The 12,697-nt window shown below is 46.8% G+C and overlaps 1 protein-coding gene and 1 pseudogene across 1 annotated transcript in view; both read right to left on the bottom strand.

The window, feature by feature from the left end:
- Nucleotides 1–288: 288 nt before the first annotated feature.
- On the bottom strand, nt 289–6,482 carry LOC125283004 (immunoglobulin lambda variable 5-45-like; annotated as a pseudogene).
- A 4,202-nt stretch (nt 6,483–10,684) lies between these two features.
- Nucleotides 10,685–12,697, bottom strand: part of LOC123000526 (immunoglobulin iota chain-like) — a 38,206-nt gene continuing 36,193 nt past the window's right edge. The window contains exons 3-4 of the mRNA XM_048215799.2: nt 10,920–11,037; nt 10,685–10,826 (exon numbers count right to left, since the gene is read on the bottom strand). Coding sequence (XP_048071756.2) covers nt 10,685–10,826; nt 10,920–11,037 — 260 coding nt within the window. The remainder of the gene's footprint in view (nt 10,827–10,919; nt 11,038–12,697) is intronic.

The following is a 12,697-nucleotide window of genomic DNA, read 5'->3' as shown; positions in this document are numbered from 1 at the left end:
GCCCTAAGACCCAATTTATTGCTATGGAGATAGTGAGATCTATATAAGAAGATATTAGCAGTGGAGCAAATGATCTCTGTAAAGTAAATAAGAGGACATTTGCACATACAAAGGTCCTAGGAAGCGAAGTTGACTGAAGACAACAGATGTCACCTGGAGTAGCCTTGGTACCAGGCAGTGCAGGGACTACTGCAGCTTGCAGAGAGTCTCACTTCCCCAAGGTTCTGGAGGACATTGTCCATATAACAGCTGCCATGCCAAATATTGCAGTCAGAGTCAGCCTTGTCCTCAGGCTGCAGCCCAGAAGTGAGCAGATGCCCTGCATTGGCCGAGCATCTTTGGATCCAGAGAAGCAGCTGGGAACCCAGAACCCTGGTGCTTATCTGAGTTTGATTCATAGCATAGGAGACTCCAGGAAGAGCTCCCTGGCTTCTGCTCGTATCTGATGATACAGTATCCCCCAACGTTGAAGCCACTGCTCAGGGTGCAGGCGAGTCTATCAGTTGCTTCCAGAGATGCAGAGATGGAGTGCAGCTGGGTCAGCACAGGCTGGGAGAGGTGACCTGCAAACACAGACACTCATGGGTGATGGGCAGGGAGAAGTGTAAAGTTTCTCAGACTATGGGACAGCGGAGCGGACACCAGCTGTAGGGCTGTCTTATGTCCCTGAGGCCTGTCCCTAATTGTGCCATGAGAAAGAAAAACAAGAAGGACTGGAGTCCAGGCCATGGTGACACAGACACTGGTCCCCACAGTGAGCTGGGCTGCCCCAGGCCTCCTTTTCTCCTCCACCCTCTGCCCCAGGAGGGGCTGTCCATGCAAACGGGCTCCACCCAGTGACTGCCCAGCCCCTCCCTGATCCCTGGTGCTGGAGCTCAGCCCACACCCCACACTGAGGAGAATAGCAGTTGGCTTCATCCCTGGGGAGAGCCCTGGAAGGAAGCACCTGCTGAGACCACACACAGCTCCCTGCTCAGCGGACTCTTCCAGGGCTGAGAGGACACAGCTGCTGAGTCCCCATCAGGGAGCACAAGACCCAGTCTCCAGTCCCAGGCTTCACTGAGTGAAAACTCCTCCCTGAGCCTCTGAGGAAGGGCCACAGTTCCGTCCCACAGCACCCCCTGCTGGTCGCAGGCCACACATCTCACAAGGCCCAAAGCCCTGAGAGCCCAGCTGGTTTCTGCAGCTCACCAGGTCCCCGTCTATACATACATATCCATGGTCTGATTTCTAGTACAGGTTTCCTCGGCAATCTGACAGTTGAGCATTCTACAAATCCTTTCTTATTTTAACATGGCCTAATGTGAAGAAGTATTTCCAATCAATTTATATGATTTTTTAAAAAATATTCCCAGACCTGGGGCGCCTGGGTGGCTCAGTTGTTAAGCGTCTGCCTTTGGCTCAGGGCGTGATCCCAGTGTACTGGGATCGAGCCCCACATCAGGCTCCTCCAATGGGAGCCTTTTTTTCCATTATGTTCAGTTAACCAACATATAGTATATCATAATATTTTGTTGTAGAGTTCAACGATTCATTAGTTGCATGTAACACCCAACCCATGCCCTCCTTAATACCCTTCACCCAGTCACCTCATCCCCCACCCTCCTCCCTTCTGTAAGTGAACATTTTCAGGGGCAAATGAACCATACTAACATTAAATATGAGATTTATCCAAAGTTCACACACATAAAAATCAAGAAAAGAAAACATGTGCTTCTTACTCTGAAGTAAGAACGACTGTCTGAAAACATTTGTGTGAACATCCTGGAGCTTTATAACACCCTTTCCTTGTGCAGTCACTGTGGGGCAGAAAGAACTAGAAGGGTGGTTGTGGATGTGATGGTGGATTTGGGAGCAACATGCAATTTCTAGAGTAATAGGTGAAAGAGATGCCACAAAATTGGAGTATGTCCCATTATTCAATACAAAGGTGATTGAATGCTCATTTCTGAATTGTTAGTAAATTGTTTAATGAAATTTGCACATTTTTTCCCTTTATTATCATCTGTGTTCAGGGACTTAAATGACATCAGCCATAAATATTTATATTAAATTCAATTATATCTATTCAATTAAGTTATTTCTGAAAAAGTAGTTAATGTGTAATTATATGAGGAAATTTTAAGATGAAGAAGACCTAAAACTTAAGGGAAAAGAGAAGAATTAGAAAGGATAATTGAAAAATCTGAAGATGTATGTATCCGTTCTAATCCCACTACAAAATAATGAAGCAAATGAGAAGTAACAGAATAGTCATAAATACTATCTATGGATATTGAAGATAAAGGAAGCTGCATGTCTTCTTTATTTCATCAGGAATAAGCAGGGATGCTGTAGTTTCCAGAAGGATCCCTGACCACTAGAGGGAGCCCCGAGACAACCCTGCTGATTGTCCCACTCATTCTCATGTGACTGCATTACTGAATTACTGTCCCTGAGGACTGACTGTTTAGGGGGCAAGTGGGAGCCAGCACTGGATGGGAGAAGTGGGAAGCTGAATGAAGGAGAACCAGGGCACCAGGAGCCCTTCACAATGAGAACAGACAGAAGCTGCCCAGGTGTCCCGTGGTGATGCTGCTTGATATAGCCAAGAGCTTTCCTTGGGCTGCACTTTCAATCCCTAAAGGACATGTATACTCCTCCTGCCCTGGGTAAGGACAGCAGTGAATCCCAAGGCAATGTGTGCAGTGACTCCACCTTTTTCTCCCAGACTGTCAGGGAATCAGTGCTGAGGGCTCAGGGGCTCTCTCCCTAACTGGGGTAGCTGACATACTGTGCATATTACTTACCTCACATCTGCTGTCTCTGCGTGTTCATGCCCTCAAAATCTTTTCACTAGTGTCCTCATGAAACACCTTATCTAAGGATTGAGATTTGTGAAGGGCAGAGAAATCCTGGCCATGCTGAAACCCCCAGGCTCTGCTTGCTGAGGACAAGTATTTAGAAATCGGACACTCCTATCCACAGGTGTCACTGATCCTATGGCCATTTGCCCTCCTAAGTCATGTATCTTCATACAAATCTGTCCCTGTGTTTGACCATCCATCTATCCCTTCCTGGACCTAGGCCAGGATGAGAACTCATGACGATGGAGGATGAAACTTGATGCAGGGGTGTGAGTCAGTGGTGAGTATTCATGTGGTTTCTGGGGACCCCATGTACAAAAAGTCTCACTTCACTGAGGACAATACTTGGTCAATTATGTAACACAGTGCCACCTGCTGACCTCAAAACCCCCCTGACATCACCAAAGCTCTTTTGGGCCATCCTGATTGCGGATGGATTTTTCTGATGGTACTGCCCAGGTGCATGGAATGAGTAGGTCTCCTACACCAAGATTGGGACTGTGACATTAATTTTTTCCAGGTCATTAATGAACTCCAGAAAGCTAAACACAGAATGTATTGCACAGTGATTATGTTACCAGATTTTCAGAATTACCTGGCATTTGGATTTATTCATCCCTGTACTGGGGCCATTAACAGCTCCATGACTAGCTGGAACTGGTGCTTAAGATTAAGACTATCTTCACCAGAGTTCCCCCATGTACATATCTGTAATTAATAGGACATGGGCTCCTTTTAGAGGGTGTCAAATTGTGCTTTTGCTCTTGTTGCTGTAAGGTTCTCCTGCTATGTTACTCCAGCCCACCTTGTACAGGACTTGACATTTGATGTCTGTATTGGTCTTGAGACTATAACATGTTGGGGAAATGTGTCTTCTGCTCATTCTTACCTCTCTTGGTTTCCATTTGCCCTTGTAAGCCTGGAAATTCCTTATTTTCTGTTGCTTCTCTAATATATTTAACATATTTTAGTGGAATTTTGTCATTGTTTTTAGTAAAACAATTGGTATAAAAATCATTTTTTATAAGTGGAACCTCTTCTGAATTAGAGGTCCTCCTTCCACTTCTGAACTGTAGGACCCTTGTGACCTTGACCCACCAGCACAGGGTCTGATAAATTTGTTGAGGGCTCCATGAATCATCACTTAGAAAAATAGAACTATCTAGAAATTCCCCTATAATAAAAAGTTTATCTGATAATGGGGTTTGGGTTTACAGGATCTAGACTTGCATGAATAGATTTATTTAACATCATCCCAACCAAAGAAACTGAGAAAGAAATGTATGTGAACTCTGGGATTAAACTGGGGGAAGTGTGCTTGTCTGAGGGCCCTGTCCTCAAAGGGGAAGGGTCCTATCCTGTCACTGGGCATTCCCATGATCCCCAGGGCACCACTGAAAGAGACAGAGGAACACAGATTTGCAATTTCAGAGCCTGGAAATGATCAACAAATCCTGAGACAGGATCGGGGGACATGTAGGGTGCTTGGCAGAGAGGACTTGGGTCTCTCAGGTCATAGTCCCATATTATTGCTTTCCTTACCATGCCCACCCAACAAGTGTGGGGATACTTTTGCTTCTTGAGACAAAGTGAGTCTGTTTGGACTGGGACACAGTAAGAAAGTAGGTTATATTCTTTTTTAAGATTTTATTTATTTATTTGAGAGAGAGAGAGAGAGAGAGCTCTAGTAGGCAGAGTGGCAGGCAGAGGGAGAGGAATAAGCAGGCTCACCACTGAGAAGAGAGCCCAAGGCAGGGCTCAACCTCAGGATCCCAAGATCATGACCTGACCTGAAGGCGATGCTTAACTGACTGAGCCACCCAAGCACCCCAAAAGCAGGTTATTTTCATGGAACCCATAAGATAGACTGAGGCAAGTATGTGGAGTCCTCTGGTTTCTGTAGCAGAAGTGACACCAGAGAAGCAGAGCTGGTGCAAGACACAGGCAAGGACGGGGATGTGGGGTGGGGAATGGGTCAGAGAGTGGTGGAGCATGGGGGGCAGATTTTTTTTTTTACTTTTCTGTGGAAGGGTAGCTCTTGGTGGCACTGGGGCTGTGCTCAGCTCTTTGATGATGGGAGTCAGTCTCATCCTCAGGCTGCAGGCCAGGAGTGAATGAGGAGGTCATGTTGACAAACCAAGAGCAGGAAGATTGACCTGGGATTCCTGCAGATCCATCACTGCTGTCCTAGGTCACAGACTTAGGGGCTTTGCCTGGGAGACCTTGTTACCAGAGACCATGATAACCTACAATACTTCTGCAGTCTTTGTGATGAAGTTGACCTCTACATTGGGACCCTATTGAGAGCTTCAGAGGGAGTGTTGTTGCACATATTAGGGGTTTTTTGATACTCCACAACTCTGGCTGACATCCTGCATGCATAAAAGCTCTTACAGGGCAGAAAAGGAGAGGAGGGCACATGTCACTTCCCGTGGGCTCTGGAAACCCACCCATGGGAGTTCATATGAGTTGAGATGTATCGGCTGTAGGAAAGTCACATATAAGACTCAGTCATTTCCTAGGAATTCTGGAACCTTCCCCCTCCCCCCTCCCCAGCCTCTAAAATAGTTTTGCTGGCCTCAGGTAGCAGATGTCCCCCATGCCTAACCCCTGTCTCCTTGATGTGACAATGGAAGACACAGACACCACAACAGTGATCCAGGCTGGCTCCGGGCCTTCACCTCCCCCAGACCTGCATTTACCATCTTCCTGCCTCATAACAGGAGCACAGGGCACCTCAGCCAACCTCTCAGATGAGGCAGGGAGGAAAGGTCTCTCTGTGGTTTCAGGAGCAGAAGCCATGTCTACAGGCCTGTCCACCTGCTGGGATTGTGCCTTGATCTGAACAAGAAAGCTAGTAGACATTTCTCTGTCTTTCACTGAGCATAAGTTCAGTTTTGCTGTGATTTTGCTTGTTGTTTCTTCTTCTTCTCCTTCTTCATTTTCTTCCTCTTCTTCTTCTTTTTTTTTTTTTTTTTTTTGCTACAATTTTGCCTAAGACTAAAATTTCATTGATGGGAAATTGACAGAGAAGGATTCTAGAGCCTGGAAGAGGCTTCTTGTCGTTGTTCCCACAACTACTCCCTCCACCCCCTCCTGGGTCCCATTCACAGCAGGTCAAGGTTTTTGTTCTACTTCCCCTTCTGCCTGTGTCACTGTGAGAAACACAACTATGCCCAACAAGGCTGTAATAGTCAACCTCGTCCTCAGGCTGCAGCCCAGAGATGAGCAGAAGCCCTGCATTGGTGGAGGCATCTTTGGATCCAGAGAAGCGGCTGGGGACCCCAGGGCCCTGGTGCTTATCTGAGTCTGAGTAGAAGCTCAGGAGATACCGGGGAGGGATCCCTGGCTGCTGCTGGTACCAGAATACGGTATAGCTGCCAACATTGAAGCCACTGCTCAGGGTGCAGGTGGGTCTAGCTGATGATCCCAGAGATGCAGAGAGGGAGGCAACTGGGTCAGCACAGGCTGGAACAGGGAACCTACAAACACAGACATCATGGGTGATGGCGCATTTACACTGGGAGTTTCTCAGTCTTAGGGGCAAATAATATCTGGGAAGATCCCAAGATGTCAGATGATGTCCCTACCTGAGTAGAGAGAGAGGAATAGGAAAAGGAGTGGAGTCCAGGCCATGGTGATACAGCCCTTGCTCCCCACAGTGGAGCCAGGCTGTCTCAAGCTTGTCTTATCCTCCATACTGTCCCTATGCAAATAAAAGTACTCTTTATGCAAATGTGTACCCCTTTACAGACTCTCTCTGCCCCCACCTGATCAGTGATTCAGGAGCTTTAGAGGGCACCTGAGGACAGAGGAGGCTGAGAGCAGGACCTGCTCTGAAAGGGACCCAGGATGGGGTGGAGGGAACAGGTGTGGGAAGCACCATGTTTGGTCTGATTTAAAGAATGTGAATACGCTGTCTGTGATTTTAGAGGCTTATAACATAGAGGGGAAAGTCATGAAGAAATAAATACTCCTGTGAGAATCGGAATGTCTACAAAACATAAATCATATAAAAAAGTTAGATTATCCCACCCCTTGGGACATTTTGGGAGCTCCTCCTCTGAAGGGTCTTACAAGTGTGTCTCAGGAGAAGAGTTACTGTGTTCTCCACATGGGCTTATAGAAGAGAAAATCAAAACAGGGTGTGAAGATGCTCAAACCATGAAGGAATATGGCAGTTTCACAGAGTGGAGGAAACCATCTGGTGATAGTGTGCACAGGGGAACAGAAGGGTGGACACAACAGAGCAGGACTGAAGAACTTATGTGGTCAGGAAGGAACAACTGAGACAGAAAAACAGGAGGCGGGGATGCAGGCTGTGCTCACAGGAGATGCTCAGGACTGTGGAGCAGAAGGAACTTGGGGAGAAACGGAGGAAGAGGATAGTGCGAACTGGGGGTTTCTGCTTTGACTGACCCATCAGATGGTGCTGCTGTTTACTGCAGTGGAGCATTAGATAATGAGATGCTTCTCTTTTTGTAAAAGAATAGAAGATCTGAAAAACAAGTAAAAATACTGAATTCCAAGTTCAGAAATGGTGGACCTTGACCTTATGTGGCAGCAAGCAGTGACCACGTCTTGAGACTGGTGTCCAGGTGTGGTGAGCAGTCCCGAATGTGTGTATGGACACGTAGGAGGGACAGGATCCTGGGACGCACCCTGGGCACCATCCCTGTGTCCATAATGGGTGAGAGGAATCCTGGAAACAGAGTCGTTCAGTCCAGGCTGGCTCCCATGTTCAGTCCCATCATCATTCCTGCAGCATGTGTTAGTGATGTCCTACCTACTGCTCAGGATACCGTGTGGTGAGCTGGGTGATCCATCTTTCCCATATAAACAGAGGTTCAGGGAGGTCTGAGAACAGGGAAGATGTGTTTGGTGGTGATGATTGCAGACCTTTACACACAAGGGTGAGCTCAGGACAGGTCATGAGGGTGCATGAGGGTGGAGCATTCAAGGTCAGGCTGAAATGCCGGGGACAGTGAGCATTGTGAAGAAGTGGGGATAGAGAAGAACCCAAACTTCTCAACCGACCTGCACATGCCCAGGACCTCCAGCCATAGGGAGGTGGCGCTGCAGGCTCTCTCTCATCTCCTTCAGCCTTTGGGGAAGGAGCACTGCATTCTGGTCACTGCTCTTACCTCCACTTTGTCTTCTTGGTGTCTGTCATCATGAGTGGCCTGGGAGGACCCACGTGAGCTCTGGGCTTCCAGGAGTCAAGGCAGGTGGGCCCTGGGCCCAGACTCAAGCAGACACTGCATTCCCAACTGCCATCACCCCATGGACCCCAGAGACAGGCTTACAGTGTCCCTGTTGCCCCAATCCTGGGTTCCCCTGACTGAGATGAGGGGACAGGAGACTGCTTCCAGCACTGTGGGTCCCCTACCCACTCCCCATGGAGGATGGGCCACAACTGGGTCTTCCTTAGGATGGAGCCTCATGGCCACACTCAGGATCCCATGCTGTGGCCCTCCTCCAACTGAGGACTGTCTCTAGTTGTCTCCACTGTGCCAGTGCTTCTCCACAGGGTGAGGTGAGTGTCAGAACCCATCTTTAGTGCAAGGAGCGAAAGGACAAAGGCCCCAGTGCATCTGTCCCTATGACTTTCAGAGTAGTACCCAAAAAAGTTGGTCTGTCTTTGTCTTTCTGTGTGTTTTTGTCTGTTTCTCACCCCCAGCTCCTTCCTCTGTCAGCTGAGTCTCCGTCCACACTCCTGGTGGGGAGGGCACAGGCTCACTCTTTCTTGACCCATGAACTTGGTCTGTGGACCCAGGTGTGCTGTGTAATTTCCATATCTTATAAGTAATAAAACTTTATTTTTCAAAGATTTCTATTGTTGTAGCTGAAGGATAACTTGCTGTCATAACAAGAACCACAAGGGTGTGTCCAAACACCACATTCGTTATGGAGACGCTAAGACTTACACAAAACATGAACTTCTGTTTCTGAAGGGAGAATGCTGGCTCCTACCACCTGCGACCATTTACTTCATTGTTCAATTCAGGCACGGCTCAGAAGGATCACATTACTGACCACTCACTCCATCAGACACAACTCCATCAACTGGAGAAAGGAGCTCATGTACAGTTTCTTTTATCTCTGGATGTACAGGCTCCCCTTCTTTTCAAAATCCCACAAGTCATCAGCCCTTTGAGTCACCTTTTCAGTGAGGTGGCTTCCTATTTTGTAGAGCAGCAAATGGGATAACGTCACATTTTCCACTCCATCATGGACCCCAGACTTCCTAGATGACTTCATGTGCACTAAGGTGTTGTCACTGTGCTGTAGAGTTTACTGAGGTGTGAAAACACAGCAGTGTGGTGCAGCCACCATAACAGTTCGGTACAAGAGGGACACCACCATAAATACTGTTCTTGCATATTCATCCTCCTGCTCCTTCCTCCACCTCCTCTCCATCACTGACGTTTTTAGCACCTCTAGATTTGTGCCTTTTCTAAAATGTAGTTCAATTATAATTATATTAAATGTAGCTCTTTAAATGTTCTTCTTTATGAAGAAATACGTATTTAAAATTCATGTATACCACTGTGACTTCAGAGGTCATTTGTTTTATTTATTTTTTGTTTGTTGATTTTTGTTTTTGTTTTGCATTTTTTTTTCATGGTAAAATTGGTTTCAGGTGTAGAATTTAGGGATTCATCGCTTATGTATAACACCCAGTGCTCATCACAAGTGCCCTCCTTCACACCCATCACCCATTTAGCCCATCCTCCACCCACCTCCCTCCATCGACCCTCAGTTTATTCTAGATAGTTGAGACTCTTATGGTTTGCTTCCCTCTCTCTTTGTTTTCCTTCCCATATGATCACCTGTTTTGTTTCTTAAATTCCATTTATGAGTGAAATCATACAGAATTTGTCTTTCTCTGACTCACTTATTTTGCTTAGCATAATAAACACTAACTCCTTCCACATTGTTGTAAATGGAAAGGTTTCATTCTTTTAGATGGCTTAGCAGTAATCCATTACATATATACCATATCTTCTTTATCCATTCATCAGTCAATGGACGTTTGGACTCTTTCCATAGTTTGGCTATTGTTGATAATGCTGCTATAAACACTGGGTGCATGTGCCCCTTCAAATTAGTGTTTGTATATCCTTTGGGTAAATACCTAGTAGTGCAATTGCTGGATCATGGGCTAGAAAGCTGAATAATATCCCAGTGTACAAAATGTATAACCTATTGGAGGACATTTTTGTTAAACCAGGTAGGGATTATTTAAAACCTGGTATAAGCATCAATGTGCAGTTCTGATTGCTTTCACACGTGGTGATTATGAATAAATCTTCTATAAACATTCATATGCAGGATTTTCTGTGGACAGAAATTTTGTTTTGTTTCATCTTCCCTAATTTGTAGTTTGGCACATTTCCCACATTCCCCAAAAATATCAGAATATAACCAAAATAAGTAATCTGGTTAAATTTAAGCAAATAATGATACTAAATGTAAAGAGAACTGACATAACCATCAAGCAGCCCAGGGACATGCTGAGGCCCCATGGAGGTTCAGAGCCCCCCAAAATGTTTCATTTATTGAAAAATCAGAGGAAAGTAAATGAATATAAACTATCTTAGAAGTAAACTGTCCTAGTTAATGAGGACAAGGACTTTCTCATTCCATAAAGACAATTTGTCTACGAATGGGCTACAATGGGCGACTTTGAGTACAGAAGGGAGAAGAGAAGGCTTCATTCCTAGGGGGTGCCCTTGGATGGACCTAGGGCCCAGAGCATCAGCAGAAGAGTAAACAGACATTTCAGCCTAAGCTGAGCAGGCAGCTGATTGGCTGTTTACTCTCTTCTCAGATAACTATGTAGGGTTTGGTTTTAATTCCACATAGGCCTGGAACACCGTGTGACCACTGAGACTATTGAACGATGCTGAGCAGTAATAATGAGCCTCGTCCACAGCCTGGAGCCCAGTGATGGTCAGGGAGCTGGAGCTGCCAGACCTGTAGCCAGATAATTGAACAGTGACACCTAAAGGTCATTTGCTATTCTCAAATGTCAGGAAACTGGGGGTTGTTCCTGGGAGATATTGGTACCAGCTCACATAACCATGCCTGATGTTGGAGTTGTTTCCACTCCAAAAGATGGTGACCCTTTGGCCCAGGGCCCCAGACACAGAGGGCAGCTGAGTCAGCAGAGCCTGGGCCCAGGACCCTGCAAGGGGGAGAAACACAGAGAGGGTGATGCTGGGGTCTAGATACAAGAGAAGGAAGCAGGTCCCCATGTGACCTGCCAGAGCCCCTTGGCTTGTTCCTGCACCCAGTCTCCTGTGCAGTGAGGAAGAAGAATGAGGAGAAGGGACCAGTCCATGATGGAGGTCATCATTGATCCTGCCTTCTGTGCCCCACAGCTAAGCAAAGCCTCCCCTAATTTCTCCCTTCCCCTCTTCATCCTCGGAGAGACAGGAGGTCCCATCCGTGCAAATGAGACCCCTAACTCTCTGACCCCTTGGTGACCCTGGGTCTGGTCCCCTGTCAGAGATGTCAGGGGAATGGGAAAGGGAGGGGCTGTGTGCAACCAAGGGACAGGGAATCACAGCTGTAAACCCTGAGCAGAGGGTCTGATCTTCCCTGACCCTTCAAAAATGGGTCCCTTTTCCCCCTGGTGCCCAGACCCAGACATGCCATTGTGTGACAACATGACCAGAGCCCATCAGAGACAGTTCCTGACTCCCCACTTCTCTAATCATTGTCCTCTGCCTTAAGGCCATGTCAGGTGCCCCTTATGTGTCCTCCCATCACCTCAGTGAAGATTTTATGCTGTACTCAGACTCCTCAGGGTGAGTCTAGCCACACAGCTCCCTTGACTGGTCATGGGTCAGAACTGAGATAGTGTCTCTACACAAACTCCTTTTAGATCAGGATCAAGTCCAGAGTGTGATGGGTCTCCATGGAGACATGTTTCCTTCTCTGCAGGATGCTAGGTGTTTCCTGTTGGTGATTGATCCATGTTTCCAGACTTCTCTCTCATTCCCCTGAGGTTCCCACAACATGGAGGAGATGAGGAGCATGTCTCTGCACTGTGTGAGTAGAAACCCTAGTGTACATTCCTAGAGGGATTACAAATTGAAAATCTTAGTCATCTGTTACTATTTTCACCTGCTGAAAACAACAGTTCTCCACACACTGTGGGCAGGGATTCCCTCCTAGGATCTGTGCTCCCAGCACACAGACACAAGTCTGCAAGAGCCCTGCCAATGAGGCCATGTGTGGCCCTGACCTCAGAGCACAGAAGGCAAATATGCTCTTAATTCTGTTCAAGGTAACAGTTTAATTTTTCTCCCACATGACACTCCAAATCATTAGAGAACTAAACCCATCCATTTTCCTGAAACCCTGCAAACTGTAACCTGAAGTAAACTTCAGGGAAATCCCACAGTAGCTCATGTACAGACAATCTTCCTGCCTGTTGCTCTGTCGGCCACTCAAAAATATCATCATAAATATCCAAACTGCAAATCAGGGAAATCTATCACATTGCCGCTGCCTGCCCTCACTCCATCTGAAGATGCTTCTGGCCCCACATCTACAAATATTCTCACTGGCAGTGAGACAGGGAAACTGAAGGGAACCTCATGAAGGAATGTCTTGTTCCTTTTCCTGCTGGTATTCTTGCTAGGACCTGCACCCTCCACCCACCCAGATCTTATAGATAATGCATGTCTTCCTTGTAAAGGTCAAGGAGTTCATGGTTTCTCTGAAGTCTTCCAGCTCAATAGATAACATCTAAGGGGTGACTGGGTGGGGTCTCATGAATATTTTCCAGACCACTGACTCCCGGAGACCCCTGGCTCCAGGGCATAAGTGACTTATGG

This window comes from Ursus arctos, unplaced genomic scaffold (assembly GCF_023065955.2).
Source record: "Ursus arctos isolate Adak ecotype North America unplaced genomic scaffold, UrsArc2.0 scaffold_34, whole genome shotgun sequence".
NCBI classification, from domain to species: Eukaryota; Metazoa; Chordata; class Mammalia; order Carnivora; family Ursidae; genus Ursus; species Ursus arctos.
Note: the sequence above shows the minus strand (reverse complement) of the source record. Positions and strands in the feature narration are given on the sequence as shown.